General features: G+C 41.5%; 3 protein-coding genes across 5 annotated transcripts in view; all 3 read left to right on the top strand.

Annotated features, from left to right (window-relative positions):
- Positions 1–375: 375 nt before the first annotated feature.
- LOC110538268 (chemerin-like receptor 1) lies at positions 376–3,949 on the top strand. 2 transcript variants are annotated; one of them, XM_021624985.3, is made up of 3 exons: positions 376–591; positions 753–912; positions 2,138–3,949. In XM_021624985.3, exon 3 carries the CDS (start codon positions 2,151–2,153, stop codon positions 3,294–3,296), a length of 1,146 nt encoding a protein of 381 aa, XP_021480660.3. In that variant the 5' UTR covers positions 376–591; positions 753–912; positions 2,138–2,150; the 3' UTR covers positions 3,297–3,949. The 2 variants fall into 2 exon arrangements, with proteins under 2 accessions (XP_021480660.3, XP_090049177.1); XM_090193051.1 differs by lacking the exon at positions 376–591 and having other exon boundaries at positions 639–912.
- Positions 3,950–6,629: 2,680 nt separating this feature from the next.
- Positions 6,630–17,983, top strand: si:dkeyp-84f3.5 (C2H2-type zinc finger protein). Its single transcript, XM_021624811.3, has 2 exons — positions 6,630–6,767; positions 14,621–17,983. The coding sequence occupies exon 2, from the start codon at positions 14,713–14,715 to the stop codon at positions 16,732–16,734; it is 2,022 nt and encodes a 673-aa protein (XP_021480486.2). The 5' UTR covers positions 6,630–6,767; positions 14,621–14,712; the 3' UTR covers positions 16,735–17,983.
- A 3,490-nt stretch (positions 17,984–21,473) lies between these two features.
- Positions 21,474–24,428, top strand: part of LOC110538037 (uncharacterized) — a 40,808-nt gene continuing 37,853 nt past the window's right edge. The window contains exon 1 of one of the 2 annotated variants that reach the window (XM_021624604.3): positions 21,474–22,080. The gene's annotated coding sequence lies outside the window, so the exon portion shown is untranslated. The remainder of the gene's footprint in view (positions 22,081–24,428) is intronic. The other variant, XM_021624595.3, reaches the window with a different exon arrangement.

Below are 24,428 nucleotides of genomic sequence, written 5' to 3'. Positions count from 1 at the left end.
AATAACAGACACTGGACAGAGGAACTGTGCCTAAAAGGCTAACATCCCAGTCACCTTTTCACTGTTGACGTTGAGACTGGTGTTTTGACTATGTAATGACGCTGCCAGTTGAGGACTTGTGAGGTGTCTGTTTCTCAAACTAGACACTCTAATGCACTTGTACTCTTGCTTAGTTGTGCACCGGGGCCTCCCACTCCTCTATACTCTGTGTATATTGTTGATAGGACTAATTGCAACCTAAAACATCTCCACAAACTATGCTGAAAATCACCAACAAATCTATAGATACTCCAATAGGCTATTCAAGTTTGAATGTACCCATAGGAACACCCATTTTATTTGGTTACAGATTCCAAACCACATTTCCCTATTTCTCCTCCACGGCAAGGAAAAGCAAGCGTTCCTTGGTTTTGTGCTGCGTTAACGTGATAGTCGGAACTAGGACACTTTTAAACGTACAACCTGCTATATAGTTGTAGTTATACACGTGCAGTGTTCAACGAATCAGTTTCCTGGTTCCGAATAGCATGTGAACGCGGCATATATAGCTTGATGCGTGTGTCAACATTTCAATTAATTTTGTAATTGTGGGTAAGCCATGCGTTTCTCTACACACAAACACTTAGCCAACAAACATTGCGTAAAAATGTATATTTGTTACGTGTTGAATTATGTGTTTCTTGCACCGAATGTCGATATTTTCATTCGAAAATCATTTAATGTGAAGTGGATCTTACAACTTTGTTTTCCAGCGGAACAAATTAAGAACTGACGTCACACACTTCAAGATACTTCACAGTCTGCGCCCTCCTGACTACAGCAGTGTAGTCGAAGCCGTTTCGTGCCAGACAACGTCCTTCAAGTCCTTCAAGCCGTTCGCCTGTTCTGGTTTGAATATACACGTTATTCAAGGTATGTCTATAAAAAAAATCACCATTCATTGGCGTAATCAGATTACATTGGTATTTGTAGGCTTCTACGTCAATAGTTGATGAACGAATAGAACAATATAAATTCTGTACCATCCCTTTTAAAAACTTTGCGAATAAACAGACTACCCGAGCAAAAGTTACATTCATATAATTTGTATGTGTAGCTTGTCTTATGATCATGATATACCAGTTGAGGGTAACATTAACTTATTAATAACAAATAATTGGAAAGAAATGCTATAATAACAGTATGAACTGTGATAAAAAAAATACTGAATTAATCCATAATTCCTTCTAACAAATTTGAATAAACAATACTAAATCAATAAATTACTCTTACAGGATAAATAGGTAACTTAAACAGTGCATTTAATAGGCATATTACGCATTATCCAACTAGATGAGAAATATCAACTGAATTACATTTTATTTTTCATTCTATATGAAAAACATTCCTACCTCATTCCACAGTTCTATTCCATAGTATAGAAGATAGGCTGTGAAACTCTGAACAAATTGCTCTCCTTAATTACTCACCAAAAAAAAAAAGAATTATAGAGTGCACGTTCTTGACTTTTATAATGATCTTGGGGTTTCCAAAAAAATCTACCTTTGTGGCTTGTGAGGGTAAGTTAAAGAGAAATACTTTAATTATGACTGTCTATCTGCTTCGTCACATTGGGCTACTTGTCAGAATCCCCAGTGTTGCACAACTTGCATTCATTCTTGTACTTCGTTCTGTGATGGATTGCACTACAAAGGCGGACAGGCTACACTGTGAAATACATATCTCACTTACCGGTATATATGGGGATTGGGCAACCAGCTTTGCACATAATAGGTATTTTTGTTCAGATCAACTCCTCCAACATTCTCTCAATATTTTAATGTTGAGCAAAATTTCACATTATTGCACAATACATTTTTTTTGCTAAATTCATGCATTATCGGCACATTTAAAGTGTGTCAGTGAACTCTAGGGGATGTAAATAAGAACAGCAAGTAGTGGGGGGAATCAATTGTAAGGCAGCATGCCTGAAGAGTGGTGAAGATCATTTATCCAAACAATAGAACAACATACTAAATATTAAAATATTAAATGGTTTATGCAGATTAGACAACTTTGCACATAATTAATTTACTGCATATTATCATACTGTCATCTTCCCTGAAAATAAACCAAAAAAATGTATTTACCCTCTCAGGTTCTCAAACACAATGATGGCCTTAACCACAACTCCTTTGTATCCTGAGATCTGGAAAGAGCTGTCTCACAACGGCTCATCGCCAGGAAACTCGACAGATGACTATGAGGACTACCCTGATGAGCACGCAGAGCTCCGGCAGTCCCTCAACATCATGTCCCTCATCGTTTACTGCCTGGCCTTTGTGCTGGGGGTTCTGGGAAATGGACTTGTCATCTGGGTGACGGGATTTAAGATGAAAAAGACGGTCAACACGGTGTGGTTCCTCAACCTGGCTGTGGCCGACTTCCTTTTCACAGTGTTCCTGCCTCTAAGCGTGACCTACACAGCCATGGACTTTCACTGGCCTTTCGGCAAGTTCATGTGCAAGCTCAACTCCACGATCAGCTTCTTCAACATGTTCGCCAGCGTCTACATCCTGGTGGTCATCAGCATGGACAGGTGTGTGTCCGTGGTGCGCCCTGTCTGGGCCCAGAACCATCGGAACATACGCAAGGCATCCTATATCAGTCTGGGTGTCTGGCTGTGGGCCCTGGTCCTCAGCTCCCCCTACTTTGTCTTCCGGGACATCGGGGCGTCCTACAAGAACAAAGAAATAATCAACTGCTTCAACAACTTTGCTTTCTCGGATGACTATGACACAACGGAGGTGGCAGAGCTGCGAGTGTTCCGCCATCAGGCCATGATCGTCACCCGCTTCCTGCTGGGCTTCGTGGTGCCCTTCGCCATCATCGTCACTTGTTACGCCGTCATCATCCACCGGCTCAAGAGGAAACGCAACCTGGCCAGCCACTCCGGGCGGCCATTCAAGATCATTGTCGCCGTCATCACAGCTTTCTTCCTGTGCTGGGCCCCCTACCACATCATGGCCCTGATCGAGATGGTGAACAACGCGGCCGCTGAGTTCAGCCACACGTTAGACCACGTCACCACCATCGGGGTCCCCATAGCCACCAGCCTGGCCTTCCTCAACAGCTGTCTGAACCCCCTGCTGTACGTGTTCATGGGCCAGGACTTCAAGGAGAAGCTGCGCAAGTCTATTCTGACGGTTCTGGAGAGTGCCTTCACCGAGGAAGTGTCAAAGTCCAACCACACCTACACAAACTCTGGACTCACAAGCCGTAGCAAGGAGAAGTCCTATTCTGATGCTGAGGTATAAGGTCTTATATTATAATGAGAAAAACTTTATTGACCACACAATGTGGAAATTTGACTTTGGCTTTATGATAACATGATTGACATCCTTAGAAGCAAAGAAAATACAAACATTAGAAGCCCCTTATCATCAAGGTAATTCAATAATGTTTTCAAACAGCTCGATACTTAGTTTAAGGGAAAGTTTAAGGCAGGATTTCAGAATTTGAATGCTGAGCATGTACTCAGTTTTAACAAGGTACATCTCCAGGACTGAATTCAAATCAACAAGTTTGATTTCAATAACCTTTTGTGACTCAGAAATGATGGGGTCTGTGAACACATTTCAGCACTGTTTTTGTATGGGCAATACAGTTACTAATGTACACATGTTGAAAGCGGGGTAGACTGATAATAGAGAATACTGGATAAGATAAGAATAATTTGTATGATACAGACATGTCATTGTTCAAGCTGAAGATATAAATTGTCTGTCTTTTCATTCAAAGACACTTTTTGTACATACTTGTTTTTGTTCAAATGAGGCTAATATTTTCTGTGATTTAAACGTGCATTGTTTTATTGAAGGAATGTTGTTTTTCCTTAATACTTTGAAGTATATGTTTGCATTTGTATACTTTTTTATGTTTGTATGATGTTATTAAATGCTTGAATAGACGACTACTTACTTATTCATTTCTATTTTCCAGAAATCTCCAGAACGCATAACCATCTATGCCACATGGTGGCAGCAAAGCTCTGTCACAGTTAGACAGAATAAATGGAAACGTAAAGTTGAAAATAAATAACCTTTGGCTCATGACAAAAATACATCCCTATCTATTTAAGATTATCAGTGTCATGTTTTTTAAATTACAGATTGGATATCAATTCATACTGTATTGCTTTGACCTGTCCAATGTTATTAGATCAATGAGGGAGGAAGCAATTAACAAGTTTAACCTTTTTTTCCCCCAACCATTTCTCTTACAATTGAACTTCATGCATTTGCAGCTTTAGAACAATAAATGTTTTCATGATGCTGATGATCATCATCACCACCACCATCATCATCAACAACGTAATCTAATTGAATATAACTTGACTTGATCAACTCTTTAATCCTTTCACATTTTGTAGAAGTTCAACTTGCTACAGGCAAGATATGATGGTGTCCTTCAAGGTAGCCTGTTTTTATAACTTCAGTCAACCTAGCTATATTTCTGCTTCAGTAGGGTCAAGGCTATAACTGATATTTTGGCCACAATGTATCACAAGAATAATGGTCAGCCCAGCCACAGTGTATGAGTCTACAGGACAGACTGGTGAAATAATAGCTTATGGAGTGGTCATGAGGTCTGGGAGTAAGATGGGGGACAGGAAAACATTGAGAAAAGTGGAACATACTTTTGTAGTGTATGTGGACACCTGCTCGTCAAACATCTCATTCCAAAATCATGGGCATTATTATGGAGTTGGTTCCCCCTTTGCTGCTTAAACAGCCTCCACTCTTATGGGAAGGCGTTCCACTAGATGTTGAAACATTGCTGCAGGGACTTTCTTCCATTCAGCCACAAGAGCATTAGTTAAATCGGGCACTGATGTTGGGGAATAGGCCTGGCTTGCAGTCTGCGCTCCAAATCATCCCAAAAGTGTTCGAAGGGGCTGAGGTCAGGGTTCTGTGCAGGCCAGTCTTTGTTCTTCCACACCGATCTAGACAAACCATTTCTGTATGGATCTTGCTTTGTGCACTGAGATATTGTTATGCTGAAACAGAAAAGGGCCTTCCCCAAACTGTTGCCACAAAGTTGGAAGCACAGAATCGTCTAAAATGTCTTTGTATGCTGTAGCATTGAGATTTCCCTTCATTGGAACTAAGGGGCCTAGCCTGAACCATAAAAAACAGCCCCAGACCATTATTTCTCCACCACCAAACTTTACAGTTGGCACTATGTATTTGGGCAGGTAGCGTTCTCCTGGCATCCGCCAAGCACTCAGCAGTCCCGTTCTGTGAGCTTGTGTGGCCTACCACTTTGCGGCTAAGCTGTTGTTGCTCCTAGATGTTTCCACTTCACAATAACAGCACTTACAGTTGACCGGGACAGTTCTAACAGGGCAGATATTTGACAAACTGACTTGTTGGAAAGGTGGTATCCTATAACGGTGCCATGTTGAAAGTCACTGAGCTCTTCAGTAAGGCCATTCTATTGCCAATGTTTGTCTATTGAGATTGCATGACTGTGTGCTCGATTTAATACACCTTTTAGCAACGGGTGTGGCTGAAATAGCCGAATCTACTAATTTCAAGGGGTGTCCACAGACTTTTGTATATATAGTGTATTGTTAGTAAATTTGGAATGGGGACAAGCACAAGCCATCTGGAAGATCGATGAAGGAGAATATGGCGGACAGGAAAAAAAGGAGAAAAGTGAAACATGTTTTGAATGAACATGGAAAGGTGGATCACACAGAACTTTTGGAAGAGCTACCAGAAGGAAATTGAATGTGATCAGTGTGAGGATGAATTAACCGCGGTGGCAGGTGCGGTGAAGAACACAGAGTTTGATCATCATCGTGATTATGACAAAGAAGATTCTTGCCCAGTGGAGTGAGATTTTTGGAGAGAATGGATCCTTGCCTTCTAGCAGATCCATATGTGGTGTCAGGTTGGGTGGTAAAGAGGTTGGGGAATGTTGGGTCAGTTAAAGTGACTCGAAGTGGAATCGTGCAAATGTTTTGCGTTCCTGCCTTCCAGAGGGAGCGTGCGCTCTGCACCACACGACTGGGGACAAGAACTATGACATGTTTTCCTCTCTGGAACAGGGCGCCGTTAAAAGGAGTGAGAACTGGAGTGGCGTTAAGTACTAAGTGGATCAACTGAAGTTGAAGATTCGTTTGGTGCTACGCAGAACCGTTGGAGAACGCGTTGAAACAAAGAAGACACTGTCTGTACTACTGAGTGTTGATGCAGAGTTAAGATTTGATTTTTGCAAGAATGGAACGTAAATTACAGAGTATAGATGTTCTGGTGGCAGCTGCTGAGAAGCACTTGGATGTACGAGATTTTATTGCAAAAGAGTTAGAGATGTTTTGAGCGATAATGTCCTCTACTCCCAGGCTGCTGGGCCCCATGTAGGATCAGATAGGTCCAATGTAGTGGAGTAGTGGTGAGGTTGTAATGGGTTTGTTGGTAGTGCAAATTTTCCCAGTGTACAAATTCATCCTACATAATAGTAGGGTGATACACAGCCATTAGAGTAGGTGGCGGCATTCACCTATAATATTTGTTTGCGAACGTCCATAATACCGAAGAAGAAGAAGAATGGCTGATGGTCTCCGCCCCTTTCTCCTCCGGATTCTTGTAATTACTATGTAGAAAAAATGGGAAGAACTAGCGGGGAACCGGTGGATACAACACGATTCGCAATGTAACATAAGTGGAGCGATATAACGAATGGGCAGAGAACGTCTATACTAATCGGACTTTAGAAATGTGGTAAGTACATTCCAGAGTTCGATCCGATACAGGTGGTATCTAACCTTGCTAGCTAGCTTTATGAACGGTTCGATAGGCCTCGCGCAATCTACGCTAGCTAACGTAGTAGTCGCGGTGCCATCATTGTTGCGCAAAAAAAGCGAATAATTGAGCTAGCTATCTTGCTGCTGTCAGCCGGTTGTCTCCTTGCAAGGCATTTCACGCACACATGTCCGCATTTCATTTAAATACATACTTTTTTTCTTTCTAACTAGCTAGCTAAATAGCTTTTGCAGAGTTGGAGGCTAGCAGCAGCCCGACATTTTGTTGGTATCAAGACAGCTGTCACGATGCTTTAACTCTGGCTCTACACAGGCAGAGAATAGCTAACTGACTATGGTATGGCCATTGGCCAGACTGTCATAATGGTAATCTAGTGAAATTATTTTATATATCCAAAAATATAGTTGGTCATACAGGGTTGTGAAAGGTACCCCGTTTAGATTATAATACGCTCGCTAGTTAGCCAATTTATTCAAAATGGACACTTCGAGTGTATTTTTGTGTATGGATAGCTAGCTAACTGATTTAGGTAGCTACATATTTTAAAAATCTCTAACATCTCCAGCGTTTTCAAATGTTAATTACTTATTTTTATTAACTGTATAAAAGTCCTCATGAGCTGTAAAATTAGCTATTTGATAGAACCCAACCGATATGGCATTTTTAGATCAGATTTTAGAATGGAAATGTTCACAATAACCAATACATCTGCCAACATTTCTATTATTATAACGTTAGCTGGAATAAAACATGTAATTCAATTATGTAGGGATTGTGCTTAAAACAGCTCTACAAAGGTACTCATAAAGCTGATTTCATAAATTGTGAGGAAAGAACAATGTAAGCACCATATAACATTTAGGAGCACCTGAAATACACTTTTTTTGGGGGGGGATAAACTGCAGAGATTCCAGTAAAAATGTGCCGCTTAAAACAGCTCTACAAAGGTACTCATAAAGCTGATTTCATAAATTGTGAGGAAAGAACAATGTAAGCACCATATAACATTTAGGAGCACCTGAAATACAATTTTTTGGGTGGGGATAAACTGCAGAGATTCCAGTAAAAATGTGCCTCTTAAGACAGCTGCATCATGCTAGCCAGTTGGAAAACAACGGACGTAGGACACATTTTTCTATGTTTTGGTATTTAGCTATGTTTTCATCGATTGTAGGGCTGTAGACACTGAATTCTGATAAGTTGTCACTTGAAAGGAAAAGCTTAAATGAGCATGGTTACATGCACACAATATGATTATTGTGGCTAGTCATAGTAATATAATAGTATGTTTTAAAACAGTACATTTCTCAAATCCTGTTTACATGGACACTGAAATCAGGCTACCTGATGGGGACTCAAATAAATGCAGAAAATTGCTAATAAAAAGAAACGTTTTAACACCGTGACAGTGATATTTTTTGCAAAGCCTATTTGATTCGTATCAAATACACATCTGGAACGCCGATTTGAAGCTTGTTTACATGTCCTAATAAATCGAAAGATTGCTCAGAAAACCAGATGTTTTAATTGGTGAATGCTTACTTTGATTTTGACCATACGCCAATTAAGATAAGCATATACGTTTCGAGTTAGGTCAGGGTTATTGGTAGGGTTTAGCGTAGGGATGTCCCAAGGATACCAGGCAACACTAATCCTCAGTGAACGGTGTCAAGTACTCTGACACAGCTAGTTAGCTGACTAGCACTCGTCGGGGAAATGGGGGTGGCGAAACATGAATATGGACCAGTCCCTGACAAGTGACAACCCATACATTAAAATATAGCTACCAAGCGCTACTTTGTAACATGCTATATCGTTTGTGCCTATGAAAACATTTGGATGACAGAGCATGAGGAATACCCTTTGCAAAGATGAAATACAGTGCATTCGAAGTATTCAGACCCCTTCCCTTTTTCCATATTTTTTTACGTTACGGCCTTGTTCTTAAATGGATTAAAATACAAATCTACACACAATACCCCATAATAACAGTGAAAACAGGTTTTTAGAAATGTTAGCAAAATAATAAAATATTCTAGAGATATAGAAAACCTTATTTACACAAGTATTCAGACCTTTTGCTATGAGACTTGAAATTGAGCTCAGGTGCATCCTGTTTCCATTGATCATCCTTGATGTTTCTACAACCTGATTGGAGTCCACCTGTGGTAAATTTAATTGATTGGACATGATTTAAAGGCACACACGTCTATATAAGGTCCCACAGTTGACAGTGCATGTCAGAGCAAAAACAAAGACATGAGGTCGAAGGAATTGTATGTAGAGCTCCGAGACGGGATTGTGTTGAGGCACAGATTTAGAGAAGGGTACCCAGCAGCATTGACCTTCCCCAAGAACACAGTGGCCTCAATCATTCTTAAATGGAAGAATTTTGGAACCACCAAGACTCTTCCTAGAGCTGGCCTCCTGGCCAAACTGAGAAATCGGGGGAGAAGGGCCTTGGTCAGGGAGGTGACCAAGAACCCGATAGTCACTCTGACTGAGCTCCAGAGTTCCTCTGAGGAGATAGGAGAACCATCCAGAAGACAACCATCTCTGCAGCACTCCATCAATTAGGCCTTTGTGGTAGAGTAGCCAGACGGGAGCCACTCCTCAGTAAAAGGCACATGACAGCCCGCTTGGAGTTTTCCAAAAGGAACTTAAAGGACTGACCATGAGATAAAAGATTCTCTGGTCTGATGAAACCAAGATTGAACTCTTTGCCCTGAATGCCAAGTGTCACGTCTGGAGGAAACCTGGCACCATCCCTATGGTTAAGCATGATGGTGGCAGCATCAGGCTGTGGGGATGTTTTTCAGCAGCAGGAGACTAATCAGGATTTGAGGCAAAAATCCCCAAATACCGGTGGGCCAAGCTTGAGGCATCATACCCAAGAAGACTTGAGGCTGTAAACGCAGCCAAAGGTGATTCAACAAAGTACTGAATAAAGGGTCTGAATACTTATGTAAATGTGATATTTCAGTTTAATACATTTACAAACAATTCTAAATTTGTTTTTGCTTTGTATTTAGGCGGTATTGTGGGTAGATTAAGTGGGGGAAAATAATGTAAGAAATTTTAGAATAAGGCTGTAACTTAACAAAATGTGGAAAAAGTCAAGGGGGCTTAATACTTTCCGAATGCAAGGTATAACAGACATATTTTCATGGGCTTAACTAAAGGGCTGTAAGGTTACCACTGAGTTTAACGTTCTCAGAACGGCATTTGCTTCACATCCATTGTTTGTCACGACACCCAACACCCTTCCATGGCACTTCACGTAACAGTATATTGCCGGTGTGCATTTTGGCCCTTTACTGAGCTGGCAAGCTTCTATCTATTCAGCACTCAACCGTAGACGCAGTAACAGTTTGTTCACAGTAGTTCACTGTCCTCCCTGACTGGTTTAGTTGTGTTGGGTGATATTGTCCAGTCTTGCTGTAATTCACCAAAGCAAGTTATCGCTCACCATGAGCCTATGTAAAGAGCTCCCTCTTCAGGACAAATAATAAAATGCAAAAAAAGTAATTTTATGAAGAACTGTTTTTTTTTGTTTTTAGTTTAGTTTTTTTGTTGTTGAATTTTACCCCCTTTTTCTCCCCAATTTCGTGGTATCCAATTGTTAGTAGCTACTATCTTGTCTCATCGCTACAACTCCCGTACGGGCTCAGGAGAGACGAAGGTTGAAAGTCATGCGTTCTCCGATACCCAACCACAGCGCGCATCCAACCCGGAAGCCAGCCGCACCAATGTGTCGGAGGAAACACCGTGCACCTGGCAACCTTGGTTAGCGCGCACTGCGCCCGGCCCGCGCTGGTGCGCGATGAGACAAGGATATCCCTACCGGCCAAGCTCTCCCTAACCCGGACGACGCTATGCCAATTGTGCGTTGCCCCACGGACCTCCCGGCCGCGGCAGGTTACGACAGAGTCTGGGCGTGAACCCAGAGTCTCTGGTGGCACAGCTGAAGAACTAGGTGTTTTAACGGTTTGTGCTTACTTTGCTTAGGATCTTACGCTGATTTAGATAATCAGAGTAAAGTGTTTACATCGCTAATGCAAAATTCTGAGTATTGCCATAATCAGTTTAATGTTGTTATTAGTTGGTCCGGGACGATGCATTTTCGCAATACTCATTGGTATCATGGCAAGGAAACAAACACGAAGCAGATTTAATTTCTTTAGGAAGACAGCCCTAATGTTGCAAACAAGCATGATTATGTTGTCATTGAGTCACATTTATTTATTTTCCAAGTTATAGCACATTGTATTTCACATACATCAGGTTTTTAAAGGACCAAAGAGTTTGGTCTGCTTTGTGTTTTCTTTTCTGCCATAGAAAAAATATTACGATAGTGTTATCGTGTCAGCCCTAATTATTAGTGTGCATGTAAATGTACTCCATGGTTCTCCTCACTTTTGTCAAGTGATTTTTACAAAATTTAGTTGGCTAGCTGTCTCGTAAGACACACACAGGCCTATGGGAAGCTGCATTTTCCTCAGGGTAGCTACTGTATATACATTGGTAATCTGTCATTGCTAACATCTTCCATCTGCATTATTCGTAGAGCGGGTACTAAGCCAAGGTTGATGTTAAATGATTGTACTCGTATGCAATGAAGCCCAACAATTTTAACGTAGCCTAATGTCTGGAAACAGCATGTTGCTGCACTCCACTCTAATAGTCTAGCTAGGTCATTTGTGGAACTTTAACAATGTAACATGTTTTTTGTAAAAAACAGCCAGCCACCAAGCTGCTAGCTATGTAGTGTGAGAGAAAGTCCATGGAAATATCCCGACGTGAACGATAGAAGTAACGTGACATGCAGCCAAAATGGATGTGTGCATTTGCCACACTCAAGGGACACATGTTGTCATGGACCTGCTGAATTTCTTTACTCTGTGTACGCCATAAGTGTCCCGTTTACCTCACTGTGTAAAGCCGCCTTGAAGGCGCTGTAAAGCACAAGTCTAAATGCCTTGAAGATTTTGAGGGTGCCCATACTATTCACTTTAGTTGTGGGGAAACTTGTTGAACGACAACTTTTTTTTACTACAAAAAGTGGACTTGCATGTTTTTTGCTTCTTTTTAACTTCTTTCTTCTACTTGAGACGCAGATGTCTCAAGTAGACACCTGGAAATGCAAATGCGCTACGCTAAATGCTAAATGTACTCGTTAAAACTCAAACGTGCATCAAAATTCACAAGCAGGGTATTGAATTAAAGCTACACTCGTTGTGAACCTAGCCAACAAGTCAGATTTTTAAAATGCTTTTCGGCGAAAGCATGAGAAGCTATTATCTGATAGCATGCAACACCCCAAAATGCCTGAATGCGATGTAAACAAAGATATAGCTTAGCCGGCGCTACACAAAACGCAGAAATAAAATATAAAACATTCATTACCTTTGACGAGCTTCTTTCTTGGCACTCCTATATGCCCCATAAACATCACTATTGGGTCTTTTTTTCGTTTAAATCGGTCCATATATACCCAAAATAGCTTTCTATGGAAGCTGTGTCATTCAGAAAAAAACATTAGTTTTTAAACGCTGCGTCATTTTTTAAAATTAAAAAAGTCGACGATAAACTTTCACAAAACACTTCGAAATACTTTTGTAATCCAACTTTAGGTATTAGTAAACGTTTATAATCTATCAAAATGATTACAAGGCGATGTATATTCAATAGCTCCTCGTCTGCAAATCAATGGCTGCCAATGTTCACATTCAAAACATCCTGGTGGAGACCGGAAGAAACGGAATCCAGTTAGTTGGATTTTCCAAGAAAAAACTCCATTGAAAATGACGACAATGGCGACATTGTGTGGAATCTGTAGGAATTGCATGCAGGTCGATAATACATTTTGTGCCATTTTAACAACCCATGAAAGTGACGCATGGAAATACTTTTTTAGCTTTCAGAGAGCAGTTTTTCTTGCGCTTTTCAATGAAAGACACGATCTGTTATAGTCACAGCCGTGATTAAACCAGTTTTAGAAACTTCAGAGTGTTTTCTATCTACACATACGAATCATATGCATATACTATATTCCTGGCATGAGTAGCAGGACGCTGAAAAGTTGCGCGATTTTTAACAGAATGTTCGAAAAAGGAGGGGGTAGAAGTAAGAGTTTGACACATCAGTTTAATCATTAGCACGTCCATTTTCTACCAATCTCTGAAATGTGTTCGATTTTTTACACTTATTTAATCTTTATTTAACTAGGCAAGTCAGTAAAGAACACATTCTTATTTTCAATGACGGCCTAGGAACGGTGGGTTAACTGCCTCGTTCAGGGGCAGAACGACAGATTTTCACCTTGTCAACTCGGGGGATCCAACCTTACAGGTAACTAGTCCAACGCAATAACAACCTGCCTCTCTCTCGTTGCACTCCACAAGGAGCCTAGCTTGTTACGCGAATGCAGTAAGCCAAGGTAAGTTGCTAGCTAGCATTAAACTTATCTTATAAAAAAACAATCAATCATAATCACTAGTTAACTACACATGGTTGATGATATTACTAGATATTATCTAGCGTGTCCTGCGTTGCATATAATCTGACTGAGCATACAAGTATCTGACTGAGCGGTGGTAGGCAGAAGCAGGAGCGTAAACATGAATTCAAACAGCACTTTCGGGCATTTTGCCAGCAGCTCTTCGTTGTGCGTCAAGCATTGCGCTGTTTATGACTTCAAGCATATCAACTCCCGAGATGAGGCTGGTGTAACCGAAGTGAAATTGCTAGCTAGTTAGCGCTCGCTAATAGAGTTTCAAATGTCACACTGAGCCTGTGGTTGTTTCCCTTGCTCTGCATGGGTAACGCTGCTTCGAGGGTTGCTGTTGCTGTTGTCGCTGTGTTCCTGGTTCAAGCCCAGGGAGGAGTGAGGAGAGGGACGGAAGCTATACTGTTACACTGGCAATACTAAAGTGCCTATAAGAACATCCAATAGTCAAAGGTTAATGAAATACAAATGGTATAGAGGGAAATAGTCCTATAATTCCAATAATAACTACAACCTAAATCTTCTTTCCTGGGAATATTGAAGACTCATGTTAAAAGGAACCACCAGCTTTCATATGTTCTCATGTTCTGAGCAAGGAACTTAAACGTTCGCTTTCTTACATAGCACATGTTGCACTTTTACTTTCTTCTCCAACATTGTTTTTGCATTATTTAAACCAAATTGAACATGTTTCATTATATATTTGAGGCTAAATTGAAATTTTGTATGTATTATATTAAGTTAAAATAAGTGTTCATTCAGTATTGTTGTAATTGTCATTATTAAAAATATGTAATATGTATTGGCTTTTTAAGTCCTCCAATAATCGGTATCGTTATTGGCGTTGAAAAATCATAATCGGTCAACCTCTAATAGTTACTGTCACATTAAACTTGATCACTCACCAATCCTTACTAGGTGTGGTGAAACCTTATCAAAATGGTTGACCTGAGGGTATTGGAAGCAAACTAAGGTTTCGATCAAGGTTACTGTTTGTCTGCTCTTTTTTAGGCCATTTTGATAATGGGAGGAGCTAGTATCCGGACAATACAGGTGTGTCAATTGTCTCCATCTAATTTGAATGAGACCTAATTCATTTGTTTCAAAAAGTGTCAGCCTTTCTAACAGAATTGAAAGCCAATATAGTAGCGATTTGGCAGCGCAGGAGAGGCTTGGCAATTTGTAGAATCCAATCATTTGTTCCAACTCATGGTGTTGTAATTAAACTGTTATAGTTAGTCAGGACCAGCACCTGCGCCATATGTTTGGTAAAGTAGTAACTTATTTTTTCTCTTTTTCACAGTTCTGACCAGACAAAGGAAGAGTTCTACAAAACAAGGTGCTCATGAAGAATGGAACTAACCATGTTTAACTTTGATCATTGAACACACCCTAATGGATTACGTAAGCTCCGCTGAACCAGATGTTGATGCCTTCATCTGCACAGAATGTGGGGATGGCTTCAGGCGCTACCTCGACTTGGTTAAACACATTACTGTTCATGAACGACTCAGGACTCATGAACAAACAGATTCGTTTTCCCTTGACAGTTTACCCAATGGGTTTCAAGTTCCCCGTGAATATGCTCTCCATGAAAACGGAACATTCATAGTGGTTGACAGATCTGGACCATCAAACAACCCATCTTCAACTCTTTCACCTTATCAGAATTCAAAGACCATTGTACTCAAAACTAAGCCAGCAAAAACTGATCTACGTGTCAACACAGTGTCTCACTCCCAGTGCCGCAGTGTCTCTCCTCTAAAACAGTACCGATGCGAAACATGTGGAAAATTGTTTAACAACCAGCTGAGTTTACAACGACATCAACAGTATCGTAATTTAGAGCAAGGTTATAAGTGCACCTTGTGTTGCAAGATCTTCACAGATAAAGAGAGGCTAAGGGAGCATCTCCAAGAACATGCCCATGAAATATTTTACTGCTGTGGTCAGTGTGGAAAACGCTTTCTGAAACAAGAGACCCTGTATGCTCATCAAAAAGAGCAGCATGGATCGCTGGGGCTCAAACAAATGGGGAAGTCAGACAATGGTCAAGAGAACATAATACAGAAAACATATCCCTGTAAGAAGTGTAATCTGTGTTTTTTCTGGCTCTCCGACTTGCAGAGCCACTTACTGAGTCATTCCAAAGACAAACCATTATCTGTGAACTCTTCATCCAAAATCGAGCAACAGTCTCAGAAAGATGAGCTATCACATACCATCGAGTACAGTGACGGCACCCCTACCGATGTGACTAAACAGTACAGCAGCGGCACCCCTACTACCGATGTGACCAAACAGTATAGCAGTGACGCAACTGTTGATGTGAAGACCCACAATGGCAAATCTGATTCCAAAACACCATCCTCTTTCAGACCATACCGCTGTGGTTTGTGTGGAGATCGCTTCCAACAGTTAACAGACTTGAAGGAGCATCATCTTACCCATCAGACACAAGAAGAAATTGACAAGTTAAATAAGGATTCAGAGTCACAAAGAGTTGTAAAAAGGCGGCGAAGGTATACTGGCATTGAGTGCATCGTAACAAAAGCACCTGCAAGGAAGGGAGGAAGGCCCCCACTTTATAAAAAAGGCTCTGGGACAAAATTACATCCATGCAAGCACTGCCACCGTGTATTCAGTCACTCTAGTAGTCTTTCTCGGCACAATAGATCCCACAAGGGGACTCTTCACACTTGTGTTCTCTGTGGGAAACATTTTCCACAACGCTGTGATGTCCGGAGGCATATAGCCATGTATCACAAACCTGAATTGGAGAAGAAGCCAAGTCTTAAGTACTTGGCATTGCATTCTAAACCAGATGGTGGTTCCCAATTGAATTCTGATGTGTTGGAACAGAATGCGTCATCTGAAGGAAAACCCAAGAAATCTTTAGACGGTGTTGTAACAGAATTGGACAGTGACAATGGTGACGATCAACAAACCACATCTACTGGAGAAGTGTTCGCTGCTCCTAAGGCACGGAGGAACTACAAGTGTGACCAATGTGGGAAAAAGTTTGGGCTGCTGTGTGTGTACCAACGGCATTTGCGGTACCACAAAAGGGAACCGGGTAGTGAAATGGTTAAGTGCCCTCGCTGCCCAAGTCGCTTCCGGAGTTCTTCTGCTCTAGGGCGCCATCTTGAGATTCACCCAAGTCAGTCAAGCGGGGAAACGGACATGGAAGGACGGGTATCCCCCACTGCTGACTCCAATCCAGACCTGGACTCTGACCAAGACAATGCAAAGGATTTAGTCGGTCATGGGGACATTGACGATGGCAAGGGTGGGAATGGTGAAAACATTGGTCCAGCAGAGGTGCTGTATGAATGCACTGAGTGTACAGAGACCTTTTCTTCCTTGCAGAAGTTTCTGAAGCACCAGAGTTCTCATGGGTCCGATAACCTTGGATAATGGAAACTATATGCATGGTATTTATATCCTGAGGTCTGAACCCTAACTTGAGATCGATGCACATACCACAAATTGTTGCACTGTTATGCAGACCTCAATTCATGATTTACGGAAGTCCGAGTTACTTGCACATGTCTCAAGTTAGGATTGTTTCCTTGATGATGGAGCAGTTAACAAGTGTTTTATGCTATGAATTGAGGAACTACAACCAGTATGGTTCTTGTGGTGGGTGGGTCATTAATTCTGAACTTTGATGTAGCACTGCATAGATCAAGATGGTGACTGGGAATTACTGAAATTTTTTAAATGTATTTTCTACGATCATGTGAATTTGAGGTCTGTTTTGTATCAATGTTTTAGATGGTTTTGGTTACTTCCAGTTAAACCTTTGACATTACCCCTGGAAAGGCCATGGTGTGGGAATAATGCCTTAATATGCTCTGAGAGCATTATTGAAGCTAGTAGTCGAGCACAATTTGCTAAAGACCAAGTGGAAATAACATTTTTGCAGATAGATTTGGACCCATGCAAAGCGTTAAGGTGGTCTGAGGTAACAATGACTGTCCATTTTGTAAAGTAATTAGAAATGTTTTTTTGCAAGTGCAATTCCATTGGGATTTTGCTTTAAAACAATTTAAGATGTTATTTATTTGCATTTGCCAAGTCTTTACAACCATGGTGTCTTTCTCAAGATCAAAAAAACCTGTCAAGGTCAGATGTTCCCAAACTACCAGACCAGGAATGTTTATCATTTTGGAAGGCTTTCTCATGTATCATATTTTCACTATATTGTGTTCTTGTCTATCAATTCACTTAATGGTTCTGTTATCTAGATTAGTGGTTCCCAATGAGGTACTTAGCCTATCCACAGGGGGTACTTGAGATGACTCATGAGACCATAGGTAGGTCTACTGGTAAAATGCACATGGGGGGGTTACTTCAGGGGTTGTCTGGGCAGAGCAAAATTCAGTTGGTGGTACAGTAACCGAAAAAGATTGGGAACCACTGCTCTAGATGTTTTCTGCTGCCAGTCCTCCGGGTGGCCACTGATCTGTTCACATGATCAGCATGTTTTTCCATAAGGCACGACAAAGTCCAGTGATTCCAATGCAAGCCACACGTAGCATTGTGATGTAAATTAACATTTTCAAATGGTACTGTTGCTTCCTTTATTGCCTACCAAACGAGAACACATGCATTGGCCCTGATTTTATGTTAATTTTGTGCCATTAAAGTTGAAAGAAATTTATATTTTCCTAAAAATCAAATGATTGACCTATTTAAATGACCCATCCAGTCATGGTTTTCAACTAATGATGAATGTGATAAGGTGGAAATGTCAGTTGTGACTTTCCAACTCGTGGTCAGCTAGATCCTTTTCTGCCAGTACTTTGTGTTGCCTACACTGAAACAATCCTCCTACACAAGTTATAGAAGCACCATGTCTGGGATCCATAGGATGATGGTTTATATCAATTATATGTAAGATGGGATGTAGTTTCTCAACTATAAAGAAACGTCATGGCTTCAGACTTTTAAATGAATCTGTGTCCCAAGTATTGAACACACGAAATTCAGTAGATCAGACTTGTTCAGAATCATGTAGCAAGGACAGAGGTGTCTTTGGGGGGAAAAGAAAATTGCCTCTGACAAACGTGATCTTGTTCCCAGAAACTTCTGCCCAAATGCTCAGAGTCTGGTGGATCAGCAAGTCAAACTTGGCCTTTGTTAGCCAATACAGAAAGACAAGGAGAAACTCACAGTGCATAGGCATTGGTTCAATCTGCTTAATCTACCAAACAATCATCTCCCACAAACACTTCCCCATAATCTCGCAGTCGTGTGATTCGCTCAAATTAAATGATGACAGATACTTTACTCAAGTCACTATTCTAGAATGTTATGATCACTCCCACTAAGGACAACTTTGAATCGTTAATGTCCCAGGCTTAGATGCACTGTGCACATTAGCCTGGGGACAAGGTTATGACCAGCGCCACTGTCCTTTGTACTGGTCACTCCTATTGTGCCTTTCCTTCACCTGGCAGGTCTCCCTAGGGCTGCTTCCCGATTCCTGACCCTTCTCCCGGAAGTGGGCACTGCCGTCTATACAATGGAAACTAATGCTTACACTAATCCAATGCCTTGAGGGAGCATGAGCAAGTGCACACTTCGGTGAGAAAGGTAGAGGATCGGATTGTATCCAATGGCCCAATCCAAAATCGACCCCAGACCCTACCTCCTTTGCACTTTTGGGGATTTGACTGGTGTTTGCAACATTGTGAAACTTCCACCTAGCTCATCGGTGAGCAAGTGGAGCTATTGCCATATTGCTTACAGAGCGTTGGACTAGTAACCGGAAGGTTGCAAGTTCAAATCCCCGAGCTGACAAGGTACAAATCTGTTGTTCTGCCCCTGAACAGGCAGTTAACCCACTGTTCCTAGGCCGTCATTGAAAATAAGAATTTGTTCTTAACTGACTTGCCTAGTTAAATAAAAAAAAACTGTCAAATCTCCACAAGTGCGTGGGGTCGATTTGGGATTGGGACAATGTGCGCATGATTTAGCTCGCTGGATAGGTGGAGTTCACACTTTACACCAAATGGAGTGGTTCCAAAAGTGCATACTCAGTCAACAGGGGGTGCTCAGCTTAAGTGAGTGCATTTAAGCTCAATTTATTGGTTGTGTTCCCTGTTGACTGAGTATGCACTTTTGGAACCATTCCATTCTGAGCAGAGGAACACGGCCATTGTTTCCACAGCCGCGAAGGTCCGCGCACATGACTCATTGACATACCGGATTAAATACAGTCCTGGAGCATTACCTATTGCTCCACAAAAGCAATGTCCTGTGCAAAGCAAGGGAAACTGCAACACTTTCATGATAGCCTATACTAGTGCACCACCAACTAGCTAGTGATTCCACATCGGCTACATAAGTGTCCATGTAAAGCACGTCATTCTGCTTGCTAAATTCCTCCTGATTAGGCTTATACTGAGGCTCAGACCTTTGCCTTACTAGCACACTTATTGGCCTCCTGAAGTGTTTTACCAGTTGGTGCCATGTAAAAAACGAGCTATTTGCAGGCAGAAGTGGGGACACTTCAGGCTGAGGAGTAATTTTCACACATGCCCAAGTGCTACGCTCACCCATCAAACTTACTCAAAGTGACCCCAGTGCAACTATAAATCTGGGTCACGGAACCATTGTAAAGGATGTCATGCTGCTTGCTTAGCGAGTACCACTTTCGCCTGATTTGGCTCACACGAGGCTCAAACCCAGGATATCTACCTTGCAAGCACACCTGACCGCCCTCCCGAAGTGTCTTACCAGTTGGTGCCATGCAAAAAGATAGCTATTCGCTGGCGCAAGTGTGGACAGTTCAGGCTGAGGAGTAAGTTTCACACACCCCCTAAATCCACAAATTAGACTTTCACGTAAATCATTCATTAACGCCAATGGGAGACTTACAGAGAAATTTGTTTTAAGGGTACGGATCTCAAGGCTGAGTAAGCTTATTTACTTCTCTACAATCATTGGTTAGCTTGTACGAACTTTGAGACCTGTCTTTACACCGAAGACCAATCGGTAATGAGTCAAGAATGCCTTGGGTTTTCTCTACATGATCAGTCAAAAGCACACTTCATTCCAAGAAGCTATGCTGATCATCATGGACGCACCCACTTTAACTTACTGTACACAAATTCAATCAGGCTGTTTCATCCATAAAATGGTGACAGTTTGCTTGCAGGCCTGTCTCTTTTTAAAATGTTTTTTTTTACTGGTGTTACATTTATTTGGGTCATTGTTCCTCACGATGTCCACACTCAAGGGAAATGCTGACCTCAGGGTTAGAGCAAAAAACAAATGTGGATAGCAGTTCTGCAGCACGATGGCCACCTACTGGTGACGTGATGCACTGTGCATTCTATGATTAGTGTGAAAAGTGCATTTGTTACTTGTGTTGACCACGACATCAGCATCTCCCATCTTACCTGCCTCGTTATTTGTCCAAAAGACACATTCGTCATTGAACCTCTTACAGATCCCCCACTTGTTCATGAATATGTCCAATTTGTGGCCTTGTCAAACCAGTTTCTAATGATAGATTGACTTGATTTGTTTCTTCTTAAATCACCCGTAAATAGCATATTGGTTTGCAGAACCATGCAGTCCAAACCATCTCAGGTCATACCACTGGCTATCAAGTTGCATTGGAGGTGCATATAGTATTACACAATTCCTATTGTTTATGCCATACTGGCCCTCAATTTGTATCTTAGGGAGAGAGTCTAGTTTTACTGGCCAAACCCAATAGGCTTAGTTCTTAACTGGATTGATTTGACAGAAGAATGCTTTACATTAGGGGGTAGCTTAGTTGTTGGTTAAAGAGTGGTGTGTACAGGTCCTTGACAACCCATGATGTTCTCAACCCTTAATGTAGACTTTTTATCTTATCAATAGCACCATTCCAACCTATTGCTTGGTTAAATATTGTGGCTTTGCAGTTGGTTTTGGAATAAACATACCCCAAACGACAGTGAATAGCAGTAACTGGTCTATAGTAAGGCACTTGCTCATAGATGACATGAGTGGTTTCTCTTTTTTGTACAAATTCAACTATAGGTTTGAAATACTGTCCTTACCAGGACATGGCACGTCATTGTGGTATTTTACTTCACTGGTATGATGTAAAGTGGTGCAGTTGCTGGAGCACATAAAAAAATAGCCACCATTTTGTCCTCCAGTCCTTGATTCTTGCAACTAAGATGGTGGCCACGAGGCAGAAGCAATCCAGGGCAGACCTAAAGCAGGCAGACTGCTGATTATGTTCTGCTATGTAGACCGATTAACCTAAAGGGCTGCTCTGAAATTGAGGTGGGTTTCCACATTGGTTCATAACAACACAAGTGAGCAGAGCAACACAGGACATCAGAGTCGTCGCCTGCACTGCCTGCTTTTGAGTGAACGGAGTCATGGCCCTCCGCAGTATCAGCGGTCGTCCTGCACGCATAGCGATCACACAGAAGCCTTGATGCACGCGGCAGGATGTGCGCAGAAGCTGTACTGCGCAGCCATAGAACGTATAGGGCGGGTACTTACAAGGTTCTCTTTCCTTTTCATTGGTTCTAATAGCATAGAGTCATAAATGTTCCCGGGGTTCGGGCACATTGTGTGATTCGATAAAGAGAAAAACAAGAAAAAAAGACATTCTGAAAAACGACAAAATTAGCAATATGGTTGTTGTGTTCACGGAAATGTCTAGCTAGGTAGTTACCTAAAGCATCGTGGGACCGTGGACAACAACAGGAGTCAGAACGGCGGCACGCAAAACTGCATTGCCTGGTGAGTGCGGTTCTGAATTGAGTTCTAGATTAGAACCATTGTAGTTTGTATGGTGGTAGCTAGTTAGCTAGCCTGCCCGGAGGCAGTAGATGACAATTGCCAAGCGAACACAAGCACATTTTAAGCATTGCAAGGATGCCAACATTTCGAGTTATTTTGTTTATTGAGTGGTTAGTTAAATGCATGCTTCATCAGACATTCTCTGCTTTCTCACGACATGGCTGGGGCTTCACCCCTATCCACTGGGCACAGACCATACGTCAATAAAGCGTACATTCCACGTTGGTTGAACGTCATTTAAATGAAATTACGTGGGGAAAAAACGTTGATTTAACTAGTGTGTGCCCAGTGGCAGTGGGTACGGTCTAACGTTATTGTAGTTGCTAGAGAGAGTACATTTAGCAATTCAATACAAACCTACCAGGGGTATGGTATATTAATTACGACGGTTCTGTTGCAATACGTTTGAAACCGTTCACTCCAACTCAACATTTTTCAACTTCAGTTGGTCCGTTTCGTTCCGTTTGGTTCTTTAACGGTAAACTGTTTCCGTTGCAAGACGTAATGAATACACCCCCGGATGGCACATTGACGTGATCTTTAACTAGCCAGGTAGTTAAATGCATGATATCATGCATAGTTAACGTTAACCGGCACTCAATTCCTAATTCTGTGTATTGTTAAGCAGAGAATAGCTAAATCAATTTACTTAGATTTAGTTTCACGTTTCCTCAATGTTTGGGAGATAGGCATGGGTGCATGTTGAACTGTGCAACCCATGCAGGTACGTGTGTGATGGAAATACTGCTACACGTGGGCTATTGTAGGAAATTCCATTTAATTTTGGCAGTAAACAACCTCCTCTGATTCTAGACAAATTATATTGTATTTCTGCATGTGGAAAGCTGAAACATCGTTTTGTTGTCACCACACATGGTAACTAGGGTAGGCCTAGTTACTAATATAAGTATGGCATTACGCCATATTTATTGGCGTTATTGATGTAATGATGCTAATGTAAGGAAATCAAACACCCCTGCCATTATAAAATTGTGTTTTTGAGTATGCAGCTTAACTCAAATATTGCAGACACTTTCAGGCTGCTTTTCTGCTGTTACCAGTGTTAAACTAGTTGTCTACACCTTGATGTTATACTAGATAAATTGTTTCCATAACTAGGACTGACCATGAGGACTTGTGAAGAGCAGAATTCACAACCTCTGCATGATCAAGACCTATGCTTTGTACGATGTTAACCATCAAATGTGTTCACAGCCATTTATGTAAATGACAGCTGAAAAGTACCAGTGGCCTAACCTTGGCTCCATGTCAGAGCAGATCCGTCGGAGCCATGGCCTAGTGAGACACGGCTGCCAACCTGCGTAGATGGAAACAAGTCTGAGGCTTTTGTGTAAAACACTGGGGTAAATCCTCATTGGAGATGCACTGTCAGTGCTTGGGTGACACTGACAATATACACTGAGTGTACAAAAGATTAGGAACACCTTCCTTATATTGAGTTGCAGCCCCTTTTGCCCTAAGAACAGCCTCAATTTGTTGGGGCAAGGACTCAATAAGGCGTCAAGTGTTCCACTGGCATGCAGGCCCATGTTGACGCCTAGTTGGCTGGATGTCCTTTGGGTGGAATACCATAATTGATACACACTGGAGCGTGAAAAACCTAGCCGCGATGCAGTTCTTGACCCACTCAAACCGGTGCGCCTGGCACCTACTACCATACCCTGTTCAAAGGTACTTAAATCTTTTGTCTTGCCCGTTCAACCAGTGTATTTTCGTCTTGTACGCAGTGGTGAATTTAGAATGTAAATCTTGGTGGGGTACACATTTTTTTCCAATGCATGCCAGCAAAGCCACTACAACACTAAACAATGCATTAATTGCACAGAAAGCTGTCCCAACACCTTACCACTGCTATACCTGGCTATTAGTGGAGCCTTGTCTACCAGCGATACAGTTCATTCAGCCTTTTAAAAAAACATAGCTAATATGGCTGATTTGCTTAACCAGATGTGGTTTCTACTGACAACTGAGATGTACAAACCATGGAATAAAGGGACAACGAGCGGATAAGAGGCACTCCGTAATTACAATTTAAGACCTTAATGAGCGAGCTAGAACAGATTTAGTCAACTATTTGTTCTGCACTTTTGAAATGTACAGCGTCAGAATTCAGAACATGTGCTGTTCTTAGTGTTCTCCCTGTACACCAAGTCAGAATCGCAGGATAAATAGGGGGTATATAAGCAGACAATGAAATCGCTTAGAATATTTGATGATTACTTTTCTCTAAAACAGGCTATAGGCTACATGTGCACCACCAAGTCTGA

The sequence above is a fragment of the Oncorhynchus mykiss genome, chromosome 2 (assembly GCF_057628025.1).
Source record: "Oncorhynchus mykiss isolate SJ-2025 chromosome 2, ASM5762802v1, whole genome shotgun sequence".
NCBI lineage: Eukaryota > Metazoa > Chordata > Actinopteri > Salmoniformes > Salmonidae > Oncorhynchus > Oncorhynchus mykiss.
This window is presented reverse-complemented; position numbering and strand designations above follow the sequence as displayed.